Source organism: Choloepus didactylus, chromosome 1 (assembly GCF_015220235.1).
Source record: "Choloepus didactylus isolate mChoDid1 chromosome 1, mChoDid1.pri, whole genome shotgun sequence".
In the NCBI taxonomy this organism is placed as follows: domain Eukaryota; kingdom Metazoa; phylum Chordata; class Mammalia; order Pilosa; family Megalonychidae; genus Choloepus; species Choloepus didactylus.
The window spans coordinates 85481354-85503781 of record NC_051307.1 but is presented as its reverse complement, the minus strand read 5'-3'; the positions used below and the strand labels follow the sequence as shown (position 1 = coordinate 85503781).

General features: G+C 42.5%; 2 protein-coding genes across 3 annotated transcripts in view; one reads left to right on the top strand and one right to left on the bottom strand.

Moving 5' to 3' along the window:
* TMEM39A (transmembrane protein 39A) overlaps positions 1-2750 on the top strand; it is a 35264-nt gene extending 32514 nt beyond the window's left edge. Inside the window, exon 9 of one of the 2 annotated variants that reach the window (XM_037835995.1) lies at positions 1417-2750. In XM_037835995.1, coding sequence (XP_037691923.1) covers positions 1417-1650 — 234 coding nt within the window. In that variant the 3' untranslated portion in view covers positions 1651-2750. The remainder of the gene's footprint in view (positions 1-1416) is intronic. The other variant, XM_037835988.1, reaches the window with a different exon arrangement.
* A 5369-nt stretch (positions 2751-8119) lies between these two features.
* ARHGAP31 (Rho GTPase activating protein 31) overlaps positions 8120-22428 on the bottom strand; it is a 133221-nt gene continuing 118912 nt past the window's right edge. Inside the window, exons 11-12 of the mRNA XM_037835983.1 lie at positions 16905-17176; positions 8120-13821 (exon numbers count right to left, since the gene is read on the bottom strand). Of these exons, the coding sequence (XP_037691911.1) occupies positions 11383-13821; positions 16905-17176 (2711 nt within the window). The 3' untranslated portion in view covers positions 8120-11382. The remainder of the gene's footprint in view (positions 13822-16904; positions 17177-22428) is intronic.

Genomic DNA, 22428 nt, shown 5'->3' with positions numbered 1-22428 from the left:
AAATACTTAAATCGGTGCTTCTCAAAGCATGGTCCTTGGGCCACCAACATACAAATCACCTGGCTCACTCTTTAAACAGTGATTCCATGAATCTCTGGCAAATCCCAGGAATTTGCAGCTTTTGAGATGATTCTTAGGCACAATGAAGTTGAGAACACTCAATTTTAAATATACCTATCACCTGTAGCCATTAGAATGTAAAGTCTTTTTACCCCTTTGGCATATGGCTTACTGGCACATTTAATAGAGACTTTGCCATGGAATCTGAAATTCTTTCTGAGTCTTTTTAGAACATTAATTCTAAGCCAATTTTACAAGTGACATTACTAGGTATTATGCAGTAAAACCCAAGTTAAACATTTTCTTCCTTCTGAAGAAGGACCCTGGGAACTTGGGTACCTTTCAGAGGTGTAATGATAATTTGGCTTCATTCTTAGATTGAGCCCTGAGGTCCAAATTTCCCATCAGTTAGTTCTTTTAGATTTGATATACTACCATCACCTCAATTTGTCTTCATGTAATTTAGTTGTAGATTGGTGAAGCTGAAATGTTAGATAATGTCCAACCTATGACCTATATCTTTGAATTCATAATACTTTTTTATTAGTAAACCAGCATTTTAGACCCTTAGAGTGAAAAATTTGGTGGGAGTGAAAATGTTGAGCCCAGTTTAGCTTAACTCTAACTTATTTTTCCTTTCTTCTTCTTGTATCTTTTATGCACCGAACTTCTCAATACCCAGAAAATTAATTCATTAATTAATAGCAGAAGTATCTGATATAGAGGGTTTGAGAGTTAGTGACCATGTGGGTAAACTGAAGAAAAAGGAAAAATCAAGAAATTGTATTGATATTTCAACTTGTAATACCTCACTCCCACCCTCCCCAAACTGTCTGGTATAGGTGTTTATGACTTATACCAGTTCCCACTACCTGTTTTTGTACAGCACAAAGCTGAGAATGGTTTTTACATTTTTAAATGGTTATGTTTTAAGTGGTTATATAAGTACCTACATAATACCCTCAGTTTTTGCCTCTTGACCTCAGAGCCTAAACTATTTCCTATCTGGTCCTTTATTCAACCTGTCTTAGACAAATATACTTTTGGTTATCTCAAATAAAATATATGCCTAAGATATAATCTAAGGAAAATCATACAGGCAGTGTTCTTTGGTGTATAATGCCTTTTCATGTCTCAGGGGTATTGAAATAAAATTATTTCATTATTCTTTGAGCATAAAGGAAAAAGGTTTGGGTCTCTACAGCAAGAAATAGCCTGACTGATATTCAATAAACAGATCTATTTGTTATTGAATATAGCAGCCTGTAAATACGGAATTATTTTAGAGAAATATGAGAATAACTATAGTCTTTGCTTTTCTATGAAATAATACTTGGCTTTTTAACTTCCTTACAGTTCCTATTTCATCGTCCATTAAGGCTGTTAAATCTTCTTATCCTTATTGAGGGCAGTGTCGTCTTCTACCAGCTCTATTCCTTGCTGCGATCGGAGAAGTGGAACCACACACTTTCCATGGCTCTCATCCTCTTCTGCAACTACTATGTTTTATTTAAGCTCCTCCGGGACAGAATAGTATTAGGCAGGGCATATTCTTACCCACTCAACAGTTATGAACTCAAGGCAAACTAAGCGGCCTCTCAACAATGAGGGAGAACTCAGATAAAAATATTTTCATACGTTCTATTTTTTTCTTGCAATTTTTATAAATATTTAAGATATTTTATATTTTGTATACTATTATGTTTTGAAAGATGGGAAGGGTAAGGGATATTAAATGTATCCATAAACAAGGTGATGTGATCTCTCATGTGTTAGTAATTTGAATATTATACATAGGAGAGGTGTACCTCTCTAGTAAAGAGATTGGTGTGTTTGTATGGCTCTGGAATAACCTGTTCATTTATGGACACATCTGTTACTCAACACAGTACCTTCAGTGTGTCTCCGTCCAGTTCTTTTCATTATCATCAGTACTCACCTGGCCTTATTGCTACATAAAGGGAGATCAGTGGAGCTACCTGGCAGCACTCATTTTCTTTCTCTTCGGCTGGCCAACAGTGTGAGAATACCTAGGGAAAAGACTGGCTTAAAGTTCTGGGTGGGGTTCTCCTTGATGCATTCTAGGAGGACGCATTTCTGAGATAGGGACTCAGCTGATCATTTGCTTGACCCTGTGACATTTAAATACAATTTTGAAAAATGTATTTTCTTGAGGCTCAGGATATTGCTGTCACTTTCCCTATTCTCCACCTCTTTTGCCCCCAAATATTTTCTTTTTACTGTTAGCCTATTGAAATAATACTTTTGAAGACAGAAAGTCTTCAAAATGTTCACACTCAAGAGGGAGAAATGGTGTATGGCTGAGTCAGTGGGAGAAATGGTGCAGATGCCATGTCAGCTGGAGTTTGTGCAGGTTGAGGACTCTTAGTAGCTAGAAGAATGGGTGAATTCTCAGCCAGACTGTTTTGTCAGCAGCAATCCACCTACAAGGACATTATGTTTGGAGATGTGAGGGGAAGTAAAATAGAAGTTATTAACTTGTCCTCAAGATACTTTCATCTGTTTCCTAAATGTGTGCATTTAATTTCACATCCCGGAACCTTCATTTGGTGAGCATAAACCCTTTAAGTCAGTGTTCTTGGGAGGTTAATACTTAGTCCATTGGTGTTGCCACTAGTTACCCAAACTTCTGAGGGCTTGTCCTGAGAGCCTGAAATATATTCTCTTATGCTTTCTGTGCCAGGTGTGGTTTTTTTAAACTGTGAAGTTTTTGGTGAAACAAAATGTGACTTATGAAGTAAAAATACCAGTCATGCATGTAGTTCATAAACTGCCTCTGAAAACAATTCTTACGGAGGAGTCCCCAACAGCTTTTCAGCAATGGCAGCATTTAGGTGTGTATGTAACTACCCAAGATGAAAATGATGTTCAGAGTTCATTAACTAGTAGAAGGCAGACAATTGTACTATTATTCTATTATCAGTAATAGAAATATATATAAGATAGAGTGGTGCTGCAGAGACGGGAGTAATCAACTTTCCCTTGTGATGGAAGCTTTATGCAGTGTTAGGGAAGGCTTAGCTGAAGCAGTGACACACAAGATGCATTTTGAAGGCATCTATCTACCACATAGATAATGGAGGGAGGGTTGATGCAGGGGGACACTATGTATATACAAAACCCTAAGCATGGATTTGCACTAGGCATTGAAATAACTGGTTCAATAATGCTAGAGGGCTAGAGGCAAGGAATAGCTTATAGAGGAACTTGAATTCCATATTAAGGTGTTAGGGTTCTTATTATCTTTTAGACCAGAGGTTCTCAAGGGGGTTATCTGGACACTGCATAGATCTAAGTCAGAATCTTGAGTGTGGAGCCCAATACTATATACTTTTCACAGGCACCCTAAGTAATCCTTAAGTAGACAGAAAGGCAGAAATCTGAGAACTCATGTAGACAGAGGACAGCCAATAAAAGATTTTAAGCCGAGGAATAACTGGACTTATGATCAAAGGGTTCTCATATCAAAGTACTCAAAGTGCAACTCCTGGATGAGCAGCATCAGTTTAACCTGGGAACTTGCTAGAAATGGAAATTTGGGGGCCCTACCCCAAATCTAAGAAACTCTGGGCGGAGCCCAGCAATCTTTGTTAACAAACTCTCTAGGTGATTTTAATGAATGCTAAAGTTTGAGAGCCACTGTCTTAGATCATTTGGCAGCAGTATGGAGGATGAGTTTGGTGGGGAGGAGGGCATGTCAGTGAGACTTAAAGCTAGAACAGCTGTTAGCCAACCATTTAAAAAATCCATTCAGGAGAAAATAAGGGTTTGGCAAGGGGTGGGGCTCGCCAGTATATGGATGGTAAAAGAAACCACAGGCATAAATTAAGTAACATAGGGAAAGTATGTGGAGTGAAAAGAAGCCTGGACATAATTCTGGCAAATAACATTTAAAGGGTAGAGGAAAAGGAAGCTTTCAAGTGAACAAGACTAAAAGTGCAAGTCCAAGAGAACACAAAAGTTTCAAGAAAGCAATGATCAACAGCATTAAATGTTTAAAAAATATATAAAAGACACTTCTTGTGACTGTTGGATTTGGTTATTAGACCATTGTTGGCCTTAGCAAGAGGAATTTTAGCAGAGCAGTGCTGGTGGAAGTAAAGCTGCAGTTGGTCAGGAGTAGTGAATTGGAATGAGGAAGTAGAAAGGGAACATTTATGACTTTCAAGAACCTGGACTCTAAAGAGAGGTAAAAGTGGGCAGAGTTGAGGAAAGTTTTTGTTTGTTTGAGACAGAAGAGACTTTGAGTTAGAGGAAACTGTCTGTTGAGGGATGGAAGCCCAAAGAGGGCGAGGAGGAATATACAGGAGTGAGAGAATAGTGGATAGAAGGAAATTGAGAAAGCAGGGGACTTCGAACCAGGTAGAGTTATACCCTTCGGAAGAGGGACAGGACCTCCTTTAAGCTAGGAAGGGGAGGAACGTGCATTCATATATGGATAAAAGGAAGTGGTAGTGGGAGGTTGAAAATACACACCTGAAAGAGTAAACTTTTGTGGTGAAGCAAGCAGCAGTTATGCTTATTTCAGGAGTGGTCCACCTAGAGGGGCTTGAGGATAGTGGAATAGCCATTTTGGGTTTTGAGAATGAGGCCACTGCTGAGAAGGTAGACCATAAATTTCTGAAGACTCACATACCATGGTTGTATGATTTTCTCTAACTTAATAGATACAGTAAAAGGGCAGAGAAGATGGGTCCTGGTCCTAGGTTAGAGTTTGCCAGGCAGGTATGGGTGAAGGACTAATGGTCACAGGAGTTAGTGATCCTGGTGGGAATAGTTGAGGTGATACACCTCGGGGTCTCAAAAGGCCAAGGAAGTAAGTTTGAAGTCCAATAGGAGTACTGTCAGAAAAAGTAGTGGGAACCAGTTGTTAGTAGTCTTGAGCAAATAGAAGGAATAAGGGTGCAAGCATAGGACAAGTTTCTGGAAATGGAATATGTAAGTTTAAGATCACTGAGTTCTGAGTTGTGAAATGTGTAACCCTAGGAGCAAATGGCCAAAACTCAGTAGAGGTGAATGCTGTAAACAGTTATAGCAAGGGTGTTAGGTGGGTTTTCCTCAGGAACATTATCCAAGATGATGGTGGAACATGAGGTAGAGAGGAAACAGGTCGGGAAATCTGGGGCACTGACTACATGATGGCCACAAAAAATGGTAAAGAGTAACTGGATGCCATAAATGTTGGTAATAGATTTTTGTATGAGATGGGAAGAAGTGAATGGTGTAAAAGCAGAAGTGGGAAACCGGGAGAATGGTTTCCTGCATCTTCCTGACTTTGTAATCTGTGTAATGTGTGAAATGCAAAGCCTCTTGTGCAGAACAAGAAGTGTCCTCAGGGGAGTGTCAAGCTTTACTGAAGTCCAGGAAGTGAAGGTAACATTTAAAGAAGAGACTGGGGCTGCATGGAGTTTAATAAGGAGAGAAGAACTCCAGAGGAACTGTAGAAAAGATTGGGAAAGGGAACTCTGAGGATGGGGAATGGTGGAAGGGACAAAACGGGTTTGGGGAGAGAAGAAACAAGAGTGTGGGAATTTGGGAATATGTAAGAGGAAAAGGCATTTAGGGCAGTAATGAAGGATGACAGGAGAGAAGGAGGCCCTGAGTGGTGTTAGGCATTAAGTAGAATATTATGGCCAGAATGGTAGTATTTTTATCCCCTTGGCAATGATATTTCTCACTGCAAATATCACTAGGTTGTGAGCTTAGGTTGTGCAGTTGTTCTTTTAAGAATCAGTCATGAATCATTGAGCACTCACCCCCTTTTTTTGGTGATGATATATGTCAGAATAGCAAACATTTGCTTCCTCCCACTCCCTTAGAGCATTATTAACTTAATCACTCAAATAAATTAATGGTCCCTCTTGATTGATTCAAGTAAAAGGAAAACTGAGTTCACATTTGTGTAGGTGGACTCACGTGATTCTTTAAGCCAAGGAGTTTTGAGGAGCAATGAGCTTTTTTTTATTTTCCATTATAGCATCCATCCATTTATATTTGACATCTTGTATGACATGACTGTGTGATTGCAACAGTAAGAGGGTGGAGTTGAAAGCATTTGATAATTATTAAGATTGAAAATAACAACAACAAAAACTACTGAAGCAAGTCGTCAGGATTTTTTGCTGAAACTAAACTTTGAAGTAACCACAACAAAAAAAAGGCATGAAACCTTTTAGTGGAGGCCAACAGCAGCGTGACTACCCTGTCAACACCCATCTGTGGAAGCTTTCAAAAATAGAGATGAACCTGCAGATGGTGATCCCTCCATGTTTATGATCACCTTCTATGTACAAGGCAAAGAGCAGTGAGGAGAGAATGGGTTGAGCCTGAAAGGATATTATTTTGGTGGAAGATCCAAGTACAGGAGCCTGAGAGTCCAGGAAGATGAGATTCTCTTCCCAGCTCTGAGGTTAGTGGGCTCCATGACCTTGCCTCATATTTCCCCACCTGCTATGCAAAGAAGAGGTTGGACTAGATGATCTTTAGAGTCCTTTTAGCTCTGTAATTTAAAGGTTCATTGTCCATAACACTATATGAAACCAGAGTACCCACAACCCAACATTGACTCCCATCCCACTATCCAGTCCAACACTTACCCTCAAACCCGGCCTGAGTAACCACAAAACCAAGGCCCAAGTCCAATCACATTGTTCAGAAAGGGCTGAAGGGAAGGAACAAACTAAAACAATAAGCCTAATACACATAATCCACTTTTCTGATTATTGGTTTTGACGACCCCATATCCTCTAACTCGTAATTCCATTATAAACATTATACTTTATATCATTTATTAGAGTAATTTTTAAAGCATAACAATCTTTTTTTATTACATTTAAATGTCTCCATGGATATGCTTAATATTTGCTTATACTTTTTTGATCAGTAGAAAAACATTTTGGTTATATCTTTGGAAACATTTGTGGAGCTCAACAGATGAAATCCTGTGGCTTTCTAATAGACTTTGAAAAAGTGCTTTACTTTGCAGAATTACAGGCCAAGAAGTACTATGGCATTAAATTATTGTAAAGCGTGTGATTCATCCAGTAAAACACATGGCTGTGTACTCTCTGGGCTTTTTATATTTAGCTGTGTCTTCCTTCACCACCAAAGAGAAGTAATCCCTGCATTGCTCATGAATCTCAAGGTTACAAATGAGCTATTACGTGCCTGTCAATCTGTGGTGGCTCCTAATTTTATACTATTTGGAATGGCATTGATCTCAGGCAATCTTCTTTCACCATTTTTCCCTTCTCTCCATGCTTGGAAAGATGCTGACTCCCTTTTGTGGCCTTTGCTTTGCTGGAAAAGGTGTTGGGTAAAGTAAAGGAGAACATATTCTTTGTCATTCCAAATATCAAGCTGACCTTCCTGCAGGTAGTGCATAAACTCATACTGTTGGCAACACTTAACCCCAAGATTCATGTTGTCATCAGATAGGATTGGCCATATAGAATGTGGCCCTAATCAATCTTGGTGGGTCTTGGACCTAGTGTGAACTTCTCCCACTCCAACCCCAGGAAATGAATCTTAGTGTTCCTCAGTATCCCTGCAGGCAAGAATATAAGGCCAGTGTAGACAAAGGACTGTTCCATCCAATTTAGTCAAATACGGGATTATCATGTACTGAACACTAGGCAAAGTAACAGTTTATCTTGGACTTATGACTTCATCATCAACAGGAGTTAACCTACTTCATGATAATGGAAGTCTCTAAAATCCCCTCGGAGAGTATGGAACATGATCTTACCTGATTCATATGCAGAGATCTAACAAGTCTTCATAACCAAACCAATTAGGACCACACCATTATCTCAGAACTAATTATTGTAACTTAATTGCCACTCTAATTTCTTACATGATCAAAGCAAAGTTCTCACTGGTACCTTCTATTGGATTTACAATTGTGTTTAAAAAATCTGGCATTTAAAGTAGTAGGTCACCTGAACACAATTAACAATCCTTTTAGAAGATGCCACTTGCTCCGTTTTTCCCCTTCCTCCTTCATTTGGTTCTAGATGGTTCTAAATCTTGTTCCTGGTTGTTTAATGGGCTGTTTAATTTGCTACCATTTTTTCTTTTTTTTTTTTTTTTTTATTAGACTCTTCAAAGATTTAGGAGTTTTCAGGTATCCAGTGAAATATTCCTAAACTCTTGATATATATTATTTGTTGAGGAAAATGACATTGACATTTTTAATGTCTCTAGAATCCAGAAATTTGACTTGGACCATTCAATTTTGAAGTTTAGAGCTTAAATTTTGATGACACTGTCTTATTGGGGTTCTTGGTCAAGTCTCTTCATATTCCAGGTGAAGCAGGGAATAAGAACCAAATTCTCTCTATCCTTTAGTCCATTTTGGCAAAAAAAAAAAAAAAAAGTTGGCCTAGCAGGGCCAATTTGCAAATAAATATACGTAGTCACCTTCTTAAGCAACCGTTAACACTGAAATAAAACACTGGTAACATGCATGCATTTGAGTTCAAATTCAACATTTTAAATCAGCTTTCAGTGTGAGGACTGAAAACTAATCTGAAGGAGTCCTTTGTCCTTCAAGAGTTTACTGCAGCCCTTTCAACAGCACCAGGCAGATCCTCAAAACAGCAGCACGTGTTCTGTCCCTCCCCTGGATGGAAGCGGCAATCTAATTTCCATCCAGCCGTTCTCAGGGGGGTCCATTTTCCAGAACCCCAAGTGGGTGACCAAATAGGTAATCCTAGGGTATTTTGGGGAACAAATGGAAAAATAAAATGAGTTTTCTTTGTCATGTAATGAAATTTTATCAGCACCAGACCACAGGAAGTTTATGAATATGTTTGTAACAGTTGTCAGATTGGAAGACAATCCAAGAAGAGATCCACACTTTAGCAGTGGGACACTGAAGATGAGTCAGCTTCCAAGGCCTTCTAGAATTGACTGGCTAGGAAAGCTCAGAGGGAGGACTGTCTCTAGAGAGCTGTCAGTGTGTTTCATGATGACATCCACACATCCACACTCCTGAAAATGATGCTACAAATGACAGTTGTCAGTGTCTAAATGACATGGCAGCCATCTACATAGGTGCCTCGACCCTTAGAACTGAAGTCATTTGTTAATATGTAAATGATGGCTTTTCAGTCTATACCAAGAAAAAATATATATATTCTAGAAGTGTAACAAACAAGAATTTAAAATAATCATAAAATAGTTTAAATATTGCATTACTCGGCTCAGAGTTCTGATGGTGAAGCAAAGTGCAATCCCTCCCCTCTCTCACATTCTTACTGGGACATGGTCTTTATCAAAGCACAGACACCACAAGTGCACTGAGAATGACATAAAGTCTATTGACCACATTTTCTGATAAGGCAGGAATGTGCTTTGCAAATCTCTGGAACATGGTCTCTCTCATCTGTCACCACTATATTTCTTCCCCTTGCTTGCCTAGGGGGAAAATCACTATACCCTAGGGATGTTGGACACTGGCCAAAGGCCTATTAACTCTTCCCCCTGCTCTTCTATCTCAGTGGTCACTAAAGGCAGAACTCATCACCTGACCTCAACACTCCCTACCACCTACCCCTGCCACAGACACTGGCTTAAAAGGTACAGGATAAGATTTAAAAGCTGTTTGTTAGGCTTATCAGGGAAGAAGAGAAAATATTTATCTGTGGCAGGACATTGGCTTCCACTTTCTCATTGGAGGAGATAACTTTAGCTCAGCCCCTACCCTGTCCTGCACCAGCCTTGATTGAGGGGTTTGCCCAAAGGTACTGCTAGGCCTTAGAGAAATTTCTGCAGTGACTGAGCTTCTGGATAGTGTTTCAGCTGGCTTGAACCTGAGAAGAGGTGCATAGGGCTAAAAAAAATAGCTCCTGTTTTCCTTGGTTTCTCAAAAAAATATGGTTGGCTTAGAAAGTGTTGATACACTGATGGGTTTTGCCTTGAGAAGGGCTCTTGTGGAGGTCACTTTGGGGGAGCACCAAAAATCTGCCAGCAGGTTACAGTGGTTCTCCCTCTCTCCAGCTGAAAAGGAAAGAACCATGGGAAATTCTAAATAACTAAAAGGAAATCACATTGGTTTATTGATTCTGCTTGTAAATAGACAAAGGTGAAGAGCAAGTTTGAGTGCCTGGCATGGGTGGTGGTTGAGGGGAATTACCTAAGGCAGAGGTGACTCAAATTTGCTCTTCAGCAATAGAGGGAAATGGAGAAAGGGCTAAAATGAAATAAATTTTCAAGAAGAGCAACTCTCACCAAGTTGTAGTGAGAGTCACCATCTCAGGGCTCTTCCTACTCCCCCTAGGTCTCCCTCTTCACCATCTCCTGTACTCTTGGTCCCAGCCCAGTATAAAAGAGGAGTGAAGCTAAGCTAGAAGTGTTTTCTGCCAATGCCCCACCAATTTAAACACATGAAGTTTGGTGTGTTCTGCTTATACATGAGGCTTTTCTCTATGATGACATGCAGTTCTTAGAATCTGATGCTGGAAAAGCAGCAGATAACTTCACTGAGCTACTGCATACTTGAATGGAAATTCAGCACATTTCATTATGATAACCTCAGCTCAGCCCCCACCCTTCCCAGCTACTGGATTTATAAATCACAGGTCAGTGCAGTGGCAGCTGGAGTCCCAAATTAACAAACGTCAGAAAGTTGGATGGTGCAAGTCTCAATGTTTGCTCTTGAGTATAGATTCTGAGTCTCTGTGTGGGTATGTGGAGCCATCTTGGACTGCTCTGTAGGGACTCCAGGGAAAGAGAAATGGGCAGACTCACCCACTCCAATACCTCCATGCATATTAGTTTGCATTCCCAAATCTGCTTCTACTCTTGATAGTACACTTTTGCAAAGCTTGTTAGCAAACATGTCTGAAAAAACAATGCTTTATAAAGCATTAAAAAGCATGAAGTAAAGAGAAGGCCTTCCAACCTCAATAGCAGTATTTTCCGACATAGGTAAAGGATTTCTCTTTCTTTCAAAGTGCATTATCACAGCCAGCTCTTAACAGTGATAGATGATGGTAATGGGGAGTAATGCAACTCACAGAGAAGCCCCAATTTCACTGGAGGCAAGCATTTCAACCTCTTCCCTCACTTGACCTTTTCCCACTTGCTCTTATGGACTTCCTTAAATTTTATCTCTTGGTCCACCCCTTGACCACTTTTATGGCAAAGGGACAAAATAAATGGTCAAAAGGCTGAAGAAAGAGGAACAATCAGAGGCCAAAATAATCCCAAACTTGGATAACCTGTGTTTGGGTAATGGCAAATTGACCCTGTAATAACATCCAGATGAATCATGACAATTTTTCAGGCAAACTGATGTCATTCTATTTGCCTCCCACTTCTTCCATCCAGAATCACTGATCTCCGCTGGGGCTGGTAAAAACAACTGGTTGAGGTCTCTAGTCTCTGGCCATTCTTAGGGATGGTCATTTTATTCCTAAGTGTAACCCCTTCTGGTGTGACCCATGTGTTTTCTGCCAACTCCCCACAAAGAAGGCCAGGGGAAACTGTCTGGGTGGGACTTCGGATAGGGGACAGTAGGACCCTGGAATCTGTCACTGTGGCTGAGTGAGGCGGGTGATCCATAATGGGGAAGGGAGGGCTGAATAAAATTAGGCTCTGAGGTCTTCCTGGCCTTGCTCTGTGGAAAGGCTTAGAACTCCCAGATGGTCGCTCTATTTTTGAAGAAACAAGGTTGTCCCCAGAAGGCTCTGTCTCTGATGTTCGCTTTCTACATTGCACTATTGCATCCTGGGTGAAGAGCAGGTTAGACAAGCCTGGTTCTGGAGAAAGGGTGGATCCCTCACACCTGCAGGATGCAGTTCCATCCATCAGTGTGGACCCTGTGGCTCCTGTATCTTTCTTTGGTTTCTCCCCCTTTGGGCTATCCAGAGAGGTGGGAGAATCATCTTTGGCAGGTTTCTGAGAGGTCCCACCACCTGCGCTGTGTTCTTCTTGGCTCTTTTCCAGAGGCTGAACCCCAACCTCCCCTGAGCCCTGAGAGGGCAGGGGCTGTGGGATCTGCGTGTACTGAATCTTGGGTGGGATGACCGGGACTGCCCTGGCCTGGCACATTTTGACCATGAAGGAGGTTCTCACAGCCGACACGCTCATGGGAGCAGAGTTGCGGCGCCCTGTCAGGGCATGAGCTACAAGGTCCAGGTCCTGGGAGTCCTGAGAGTGGTCCTTCCAGGGGTCTGCTTTGGAGTGAGATGAGGCCACCCATGTGACCTTTGGGTCTCCCGGCTCAGAGAGCTGCATTCCAGGTGAACCAAATGAGGCTACATTCTCAAACCGTAAGAGGTCAGAAATGGCAATGGCAGAGTCCAAGTTGAGGGAAGAAGGCCTATTTTTCCCTTTGGGGGGCCCACACTCAGTGCTCTTCAGTTGTAACTTTGGAGGATTCTCTCCTTGTGAGATGCTGTCCTGCATGCTGGGTGAAATCTCCTTGCAGCTCACCGGCCCAGGGTCATCCCCTCGCTCAAGCTGTGGGCTGTCATGCCCCAGGTGTGTTTCCAGCTCCTTTCCCTCTGCTAGACTGACAGAGGTGGTTTCTGCTGGTGTGGGCTGCACACCATCAGGTCCCTTCTGTCGGGGAAAAGCCTCTGTCTCTTTCAGGCCACAGAACTCTTCAAAGGACCTCAGGGCTTTCTCTTCCCATCCAGTAATCCCTGTTCTGGATACCAATGGCTGTAGAGGGTCAGAATTCCTCTCTGTTTCAAGATTAGCACAGCTGCTGCTGGAGGAGGGACCCTCGAGAGTCCACTGGCTCTTAACTGTGGTTTTGCTATCCAGAGAATGGCTCTGGCGAAGGGTGGGCCTGTGGAAAAACCTCTTCTCCAGTCGGTGGCCCTGAGGGCCCTGCACCTGGGCCTCCTGCACATCTTTCAGGGTGGGGGAGTGAAGGGGACTTGTCACCCACTGGGGCTCCTCCCAGGGCTCCACCATCTCCAAACCATGCTGGGCAATGTCTGTCACAGCATCGTCTTCATCATAGTCTGAGGGCTCCTGTACTGAATGGGTGACATCCACCTCTCCTTGTGGACAGACCTCAATCTCCCTTGTTGGTCTTGGAAAACAAAGATCTTTTCCCTCAGGTGCAGCAGTAATAAGGTTTTGCTTCTCACTCCATCCTGGAGCAGCCTTGTCTCCCTGACAAAAGCTGGGGACACCAAGGCTGCCTTTGGACTTCAGCTGATCTAAATAGGGGCTTGTCTTCAAATTCCTGGATGGGTCTTCTCTCTCAGGGCTGGTTTTTATCAGCTGGTCTTGAGGCGCCTCCTCTAGAGGAGTTGGAGGGGGAGGAGCAGGCGGGAGGGGAGGAGATAGTTTCCCTGAGCCTCCCATCTCTACCTTTGTTTGCGGAGAAGCCTTCTCAAATGGAGCTATTTCCAGGGGAGCCAGGCTGGTGGGGTCTGGGCGTTGGATCTTCTCAGGAGCTGCTCTCTGGAGGCTGCTGGTTGATTCCGGCTTTTTTCTATTGACTGCAGTTGAAGAGCCCTGTGTGCTCTGATTCGTTGGGTCCCTGGTCCACTCCTCTAGAGGGGCTGAGGCTGGAGCTGGGGTGGAGCCACAAGGCAAGCGCCCAGGAAGCTCTGTGGAAGCAAAAGGTCCTGGGCTGGACTCAAGATTTGGCTCGGTTGGGCTGATCGGTAGAGCAGGCGGTGGCAATGAGGAGAGTTCCTCCTCGGATTCGATGATTTTCAGCTCTTGTTGAATCTCAGGCCAGATGAGGGCATTGGCCAGATCATCTTCATCCTGAAAAACATCAAGACACTGATTATTTTAGAGCCAAGGGCTCTTGGCATTGGCATCCACAGTTTCCCAGCAAGCCTGGAACAGTGCCAGACTGTGCTACCTCAACAAATAAAGGATACATCATCAATAATAACAACAGATATTTATTGTGTGTCATGTGCCACAAAATACTTTAAATGTATTTTCTTGTTTAATTTTCACAATAACCCTACAAGATAAATGCTACTATAATGACATCCATTTTACAGATGAGGAGACCTATGTTCAAAGAGAATTAACAGTTTACCTAAGTCACACAGCAGCAGGACTGAAACTCACAGCTCTGTCTACAGCAGAACAGAAGCACTTAATCCCCATACACAACTGCCTTATAAAACAAGCAAAACCCCTGCTCTCATTTGACCTCAGATTTACCTGAGCCAAACAAGAATGAGATTCTCCCAGTGGAATGAAAATGTTAACTCTTGCCCTGAGATTTGCTTTCCAAATAAATAAATATAGTTTTTTCTTATTGCCAAAGAAATACACATTCCATGTAGAAATAAATTTAAATATATAAAAAAGAAAAGAATACAAAAACAGCAAATTCTTATATTCTTGTTGCCCACAGACAACCACTTTTAACATGGCAGGGGTTTCTTTTCCGTGCTCATTGAACTGCCTCCTCTTTCGCCATCTTGTTTGCTATCCTAGCCTCACCTCTAGTCACAAGTCCAGATTCTCTTTGTCCTTCTCGACTCCTCCCTTTCCCTACACAAAGTCCAACGCTGCAGACAGGAAAAGGGTGGAAGGAGGCCTGCTCAGGGCCAGGGAAACACATTTCAGTTCCTTTCATTTCTTGTTTTAAGGCCTAATTCTTCCCAAAGAGAAGCTGTTTGGGGCTCAGTCTCTGACCTGTGGGTAAGCAAGTCTTCCTCAGATGTCGACTGCTGACCTCTCGTCGCTGCTGATCACATGCTGTTTCACAGAACGGTTACCTGTATGCTCGTCTTGTTTTTCTCCATAGGTCATGAGCAACTTGAGGTCAGGAATTGTGTTTATTTGTCTTTGAGTCTTCAGGGCCCCACGGTGCCTGGTATACTATGAGTAGTTGCTCAATAAAGGGTCTGTTGAATCAAAATGGACTCATTGTTTTCTTTTGAATTATTTCCTTCAGATAAATCTCCAGGAGTAGGATTGCTTGTTCAAGAGGCAGGGATATTTTTGAGATCTGATTGTTCCATATTATATTTATTTGGGTACACTGCAACTTTGCCTACTAGACTGTGCCCTCCTTCAGGGCAGCGACAGCCTTTTACTCATCCCTTTACTCACCTCAGCACCTACATTTATTGAGCTCATGAAGAAATCAATCAGTTTGGATGACTAAATGAACATCTAAACTCCCCCTCCACTCCGCTGTGTCAGTAAGTGGACCCACAGTGCATCGTTTGCTCAGACCAGAAACCTAAGAGGTGTTCTTGATTCTTCCTTTTTCCTCAGTCCTTGTCCAATCCTTCAGCAAGTCCTGTTTATTCTACCTTCTAAGTAGATCTTGAATCTCTCCATTTCTCCATATGCCCATTGTCCCCACCCTAGTCCCCACCATCTTTTCTTACCTGCTCTGACACACAATAGCATCCTAACTGGCATCCCTGCCTCCTCTCTTGCCCTTCTCCAAGCCAGAAATTCTCCTCACAAAAAACAGTGACCCTTTAAAGACAAAATTCTGAACATACCAGATGATTTTCTGTCACACTTAGGTTAAGCCCCAAATCCCTTCCATGCAGTCCTGCCTGACGTGGCTCCTGCTCCCCGCTGAGCCTCACCTTCTCCAGCCCAGCTCTCCTGATCCTAGAATGTTACATGCTCTCTCCTGCCTCAGATTCATGAAGTGTCTTATTCTACCTGGAAGACTCCCCTTCTCACCCCACCTCCTTTCTCCTGAAACTTTCTCCTGATGAATTTCTCAACCTAAATGTCTTTCCTTCAGAGAAACCTTCCTTGACCCTTGTGACACCCCACCTCCCTCTGACTAAGTTAGGTTCTCCTGTCATATGCTCCATACTTCTCTAGGAATGACTTCTTTACCGACCTTTCCCCTACAGACCCACAGCTCTAACTAGGCATGGACTGTGGCAGTCTTGTTCGGTGCAGTGAGTGATCCCAGTGTCCAGTGTAGTGCCTGGCACAAGGCAGGTGTTGAAGACGTGGTTTTAAACAAATGAATGAATTGCATGCCTTTACTTGTTCCCTCAAATTCACCCTGGTTCTCCTTCTAGCACCAATTTACTTTATCTGCCTTCTCAAAACAATGCCATACACCTACCTGGACTCTCCGAGAATTCAATCCCCATAAGAATCTCTGCATCCTTCCCCTTCAACAAACGCAAACCCTCACTCAGCTTTCCTGAGGCCACTGCCCTAATTCCCAGAGCACAGTCCTTTTGTGCAGTCCCTGGAAGCAAGTCAAAAGGCAAAGAGCCTTCTTCTCCCCTCTGGCATACTCCTCCAGCTCAATGAGCTATCTGGCAAATGCAGGAATCCTCCCTAAGCCTTCTGGAAAACATCCTCACCACACCTTCATCTTATCTGAGGACATCCCATACAACCTTCTTGGGAAATTTCAACCTGAAAAGTGGACACATTTTAATCAGCTCCGGCATCAGATTTTAACTTCTCCAAGCCATAGGAGGAAGGAATGGATCCTTTCAGGAGATTTTATAAACAAGTGCCGACAACTCTCCATCCAGGCTATCTGGAACAGAGGGTTCTACCCCGTGAATGGTCATCATATTTGAAACTGGGGTATGTCAAGCAGATTTTGTGCCACCTTCTCAGATTCCAAGGACACGTTACTGGTTACAGTGACTTCAGGTTAGAAATATTTAGAGTCAAGTCTGCCCTAGGGAATTTGAGCTGGATGGTTCCCAATACTGCAGACCTCTGAAAAGTTCACAGCCAAAAAACCACTAAACCTGATTATCTCCTAAAGTCCCTTTGGCAGAAACTTTTATTCCAAAAGAATCTACTTCATGCTGTAACAAGAACCCTCGGGAAATAAAGGGTCTACCTGGCTGGACCAGGCAGTGAGTCCACCTTACCATCTCATGGAGAAACACAGCTTCTGTTCTGGTCCTGGGGCTCTCCTGCAGAACGCTGGGCTCCACCTGGCCAGCCTCCTCTGCCACCTTCTCTGCATTTTGAGTCTTTTCTAATTCACTTGAATGCTGAGGACCCAGGGAGGTTTCCAAGGTTTTCTTGTCCTCCAGCTGGACGTCTGGCTCCAGGGCAAGGCCTTTGCTGCATTCCACTGCCCCCACTGCTTCAGGTACTGGCTTGGGATCCTCGAGAGCTGCCTTCTTAGGTGTAGAAGCTGAAATGAGGATGTGAGTTATCAGTTGAAGGAGCCTTCATTTCAGGAGAGACCGTAACCAGCACAGTGACTACCAGGACTAGTCCTTCACTAGGATGGAGGGAATTCTCCCAGCTCTCAGCTCCCTCACATACCTTACCCTTTCCTTCTAAGAATGTCCTGTCTTCAGATCCCAGAGTCACAGACTCTTAGAGCTGGGGGAGACCTTGAAGATCATCTAGGCCACAGGTTCTCAACTAGGGTCATTTGGGCTCCCCTCCCCACCCAGGGAACATTTGACAATATCTGGAGACATTTTCGATTGTCACAACCAGAAGGGGTGGGCAATGCTACTGGCATGTAATGGGTAGAGGCCAGGGATGTTGCTAAACATCCTACAATGAATAGTTAGGACAGCGCCCATGACAAGGAATCATCTGATCCAAACCATTAATAGAGCCGTGCTTGAAAATGCTGCTCTCATCCAACCTCTCAACTTGGCAGATAAGGAAAGAAACTCAAGCCCTGCGAGATCAAGCACTCCACTATTCACTCTAAGCAGCACAGACATATTATGATTTTGATTGACAGCTTCCTGCATGACTCTTCCCAGGGTTTATTTGCACATCAATTTGGGTATTTCTAAAGTGATTAACTTGTGTCTGATCTGAAACATCTACCAAGGGAAGGGAGAGGGAGACAAACCTCCAGTTTGGCCTCTACAGCCTTGTGTGAAGGAAGGCTTTATTTCATCACAATAAGGCTTTTCTCACAGTGTGGAATAAAGACCAAGCACCTATGGCAATGCTCGGCACACAGGAGAACCTCAATAAGCATCATTATTTAGACTGAAGTTAAAGAAACTTGGGTTCAAATCCTAGTTTCTCAACAAATCTTGTAAACTTGGTATAATGGCATAATAACACATGCTTTGCAGGGCTGCTGTGAGGATTAAATAGATAATGGAGGCAAAGCATCTAGTACAGTGTCTGACATACAGTAAAAGCTCAGAAAAGTTTGTCCTGCTCAATGCCACAGGTTACTCTGGTGACAACTCCAAAGTATCTCACCATAATGCCAGCATTGAAATTGGCATCCTGATGTCTGAACTAATTATGCTTCAGAATTGACAACAGTGCTATTTCTCCTTTGCTCATCAATGAGGAGGCTTATTTTTTGAAATTTGATTTAATTTTTGAGTATGTAAAATATCAACTATTAAAAATATAGAAAATTAAAACTATATCAAAAGGTATTCTCAGAGATGCCTTGCTTTCATACCTATTGCTTCCACCCTTTTTTTCACATCCCCACCATCCCTTATAGACAACCATTTTTATTCATTTCTGGTTTATTCCTCCAGAGTATCTTTTTGCAAATATAGGCAGATACTTACACTATATATTTTTATTTCTCACATTTATTACACAAAATATAGCATGTAGTATATACACTGTTCTATGTTGCGTACTTTTCCTCCTTAACATATCTTGAAATTCACACGATTTTAAAATATAGGGGGATTGTTCATTCTTTAAGATGTGTCCTAGCTTGGGTTCCCCTCAAAGCAGAGCCTGAGAAACGACTTAGCAGAAGGTAGCTTATTTGGATAGTGGTTCCAGGGAGCAGGCTTGCAGAAAGTAAGACAGGGAATGGAGGAAAAGTCATTAAAGAGTATGTTTTTGAGCTGGTTACCAGGCTGAGCAACCAGGACTCAATCCCTGGTGACCATATAGAATGTGCCTCATAAACACCCCTCCAAATTGTGGGAGGCTGGGTCATTTATCTACTGCATTCTGTCTCCAACTGGTCGGAGGGCTGCCCCATACCTCTGGGCTATCCTGAGCAAGGGAAGAATGAATTCAGAAAAAGCCCTGAGGTAGAAAACCAGAAACACAAAGTGGGCACTTGAGATAGGATGCTTCCCTGTGCACAGAAACTGCCAGCCACAGGTGAGCAGGGGGTGTGAGGGACGTGGTATGGGCCCATAAACTATGGGACTCCGTAGGACTTGATCGGGCAGACGTACCACAGTCATCCAACCAGTCCCTTAAAGATGCACATTTGGGTTGTTTCCAGTCTTTAGCTATGACAAATGATGCCATGATAGGCTCCATCATTTTGTACTTGTGAAACTATTTATTTAGAATAAATTCCTGGAAGTGTAACTTCTGGGTAACAGGGTCATAAATACTGCAGTAACACAATCCAAGTCAATTCTGACTCTTAACTACCTGGAGTTAGGCCAGACTCCACCGGTTGAGGGCAATCCTCCATCAGATTGTCCTTCAGGGACCATTCGTGAGCTTGGGGCCCAGGCCAGCTGCACTTCCAACCAACAGGTTACAAATTTCAGGGGTTCCCCCCATGCCCTCAGGTGCCATAATTCACTAGAATCACTAAGTACTCTCTGAAAGTGCTAAACTTAGAATTATAGTTTAATTATAGTAAAAGGATACAAAGAAGCAGCAGGCAAAAGAGATGCACAGGACAAGGCATGGGACGGTCTCATGAACAAGCTTCCATGTCCTCTCCATGTGGAGTCAGAATGTGTCACCCTCCTAGCACAGAGGTGTATTTTCTCAATCATGGAAGCTCTCTTGGGCTCTGAGTGCCCCGAGTTTATATGGGGTCTCATTACACAGGCATGATTGATAGAATCAATGTCCATGTGGCTGAGCGCAATCTGCAACCTCCTCACCTCCCAGAGTGCAGGCAGGTGAGCTGCTATGATGCAGCTCAAAGCCCCAACCCTGTAATCACCTGGTTGGTCTTTCTGGTGTGCCCAGTCCTTACCCTAAGGCTGTAGGTGTGGCTGGCCCCACTCTGAAATTATCAGGTGTGCCCCTGGACCCACCATGAAAGACAACAGACATTCCGAGCACAGAAAATTCCAAAGATTCAGAGGTTAACAGGAATGGGAGACAAAGACCAGCCAAATTTTTCATTATACCACAAAGAGTAAATGCTTCAATAATTCTTTTAAAAGATATTTTTGGCATTCTAGTGGGAGCTCTTGGTTGGGAGAATTTACCAGGTTCTCTTTTTGTAGAGCTCAGGGGCCTCTGTTCATTGACTGTGATCATTGATATGGACTCACAGTGAGGAGCGGAGGAAGGGCCTGTGCTAAATGTGAGCCAGTTCATATCACCCACTCCCCTGCTGAGAATCCTCAGTGGTTGCCCACCTCCTACATTAAGAGACTTAGAACCCTCCTTAACTTGACTCAGCCACACCTCCACTCTTCTCTCCTACCACTTCTCCACATGTCACTGAGCAAATAGTGGCCCCCTGTCTGGCCTTGGGTCTTTTGCTGTGGTCACTGCAATTCAAATCATTCTTAAAGATATAAATCTACTACCAACATCTCCCCTTTGAAGCCTCCCCAGATCAATCTCTCCTTCCTCCAACCTCCTGCAGCTCTTAGTGTTATTACATATTGGGTACCAAGTCATCAGGTTCCCACTGTCTTTTCGCAGGTAATAGCTTCCATCTCTGGTTAAGTTCCTGAGGACAGAGGCAATATCTATTCCTAGAAATTACCTGGCAAGGGGTTATCTGTCCCGTATATTTTTGTTGGTTGACAAATTGTCTGACTACTTCTAAGCTTCAAATGCTCAGAAGGAAAGGGCACTGTCAGGTTCCCAGCATGGGACACATTATGCACAAAGTGAGTGAACATGGGAGAAGAGAATGCTCACTGTCCCCTAATATCCACTCTCTTCTTTATTTAGAAATAGAACCATAACCAAGAAGTTAGGATATAGGGGATGATTATGACCAGTGAATCATTACATAAATACTCCTTTTTATTTTCTGGTATATTAGAATAGACAGAGGTAAATATCTGAAATCTCTGAACTCTAATCCAGCTGCCTTGATCTCTGATAATGATTGTATAACTATATAGCCTTTATCTTGTGATCGTAAAAACCTGGTGACTGACCCTCACTTATCCACCCTTATCCTGTTTTTCAACTTTAGAGTCTTATGATCACTAAAGACAATCTCTAATATTTATTAATGAAAGACCTTGATTCCACCCAGAACTCACTCACTCCAGTTCCAAATCATCTCTAACCTCCTCATCGCGAGCCATTGTGCTCATTAACCTAAAACCTGCCCATCTTTTCATACTATAAAACCATCAGAGTAACTGCAGTTCGGGGAGACAGATTTTTAGGCTGATAGCCCATCTGATCTCCTGCTTTGCACCTAGCAAGATACTCTTTCTTTCTTTGAAATCCTGGTGTTTCATTTGAACGCATCAGGCAGAGAACCCACACTTTTGATTGGTATCAGAAACTTCCCTCAATCCCCACATTTTAGCTGGGCACATGCCATCAAACTAGTGGCATTTCTCAGCCTTCCTTGGAGGTAGGTGTGGCTCTGTGAATACGATTTGGCAGATGGGATGAAAGCGATGTGTGCAACTTCTGGGTTACATCCTTAGGTGGAAACTCCTTGGCTTCCTCTTCTTATCCCCTTCCCACAGGCAGGAATGTGGATGCAGTGGTGTCAAGCTAACTTTGATCAGGCAGACAAGAACAACACTCTTGGGGAAGGAACTGGGACCCTGGATGATCTCCTGAATCATAACCACCTAGCTCTGAACTGACATATGATGGAGATAGGCTTCTCTCTTGTTTGAACCACTGTTTCGGTTCTCTTTGTCACAGCAGCTTAGATCATACCTTAACTAATAGAACCACGGCTTTAAGAAATAGGCTTGCTTCTGGTACAAAATGGAGAAGACAAATTTTTGTAGGTAGAATCATATTTCTGATGCACTAAAATTTATCTATTTAAAAGAATTTTATTGTAGATTATTCAGTAAAAGGATGAGGTAACTCCTAATATCTCCTTAAGATAATTGTGAATTTTCATTTATCAAATTTTCTTAAAGTCATATGGTTACTCCTGCCTCCTAACAAGCATTTGCAGGATGTAGCTTTGAATCAGGAAAAATCAGGCAATCAATTATTTTGATTATATTGATGGATCCTTTACTTTTCATTTGAAACAATCAATGATCTAATTATCAACACTTCAAGTGCAATACATGCTTGATATTTCTTACCTTTGGGTCACATTAGAATTTCACTTAAATAGGCCAAGGATAGTAGAATTGGTTTAACTGGAGTGACTAAAAATTTTAATTAGGTAAACTGAAAAATTATCTTTAATTCTTTCTCTTTACTCCTTACTACTGCACAAAAGAAAAAAAAACAATAAAATATTTTACTAAGGAAAGTGAAGGTCTCCATTTGGAT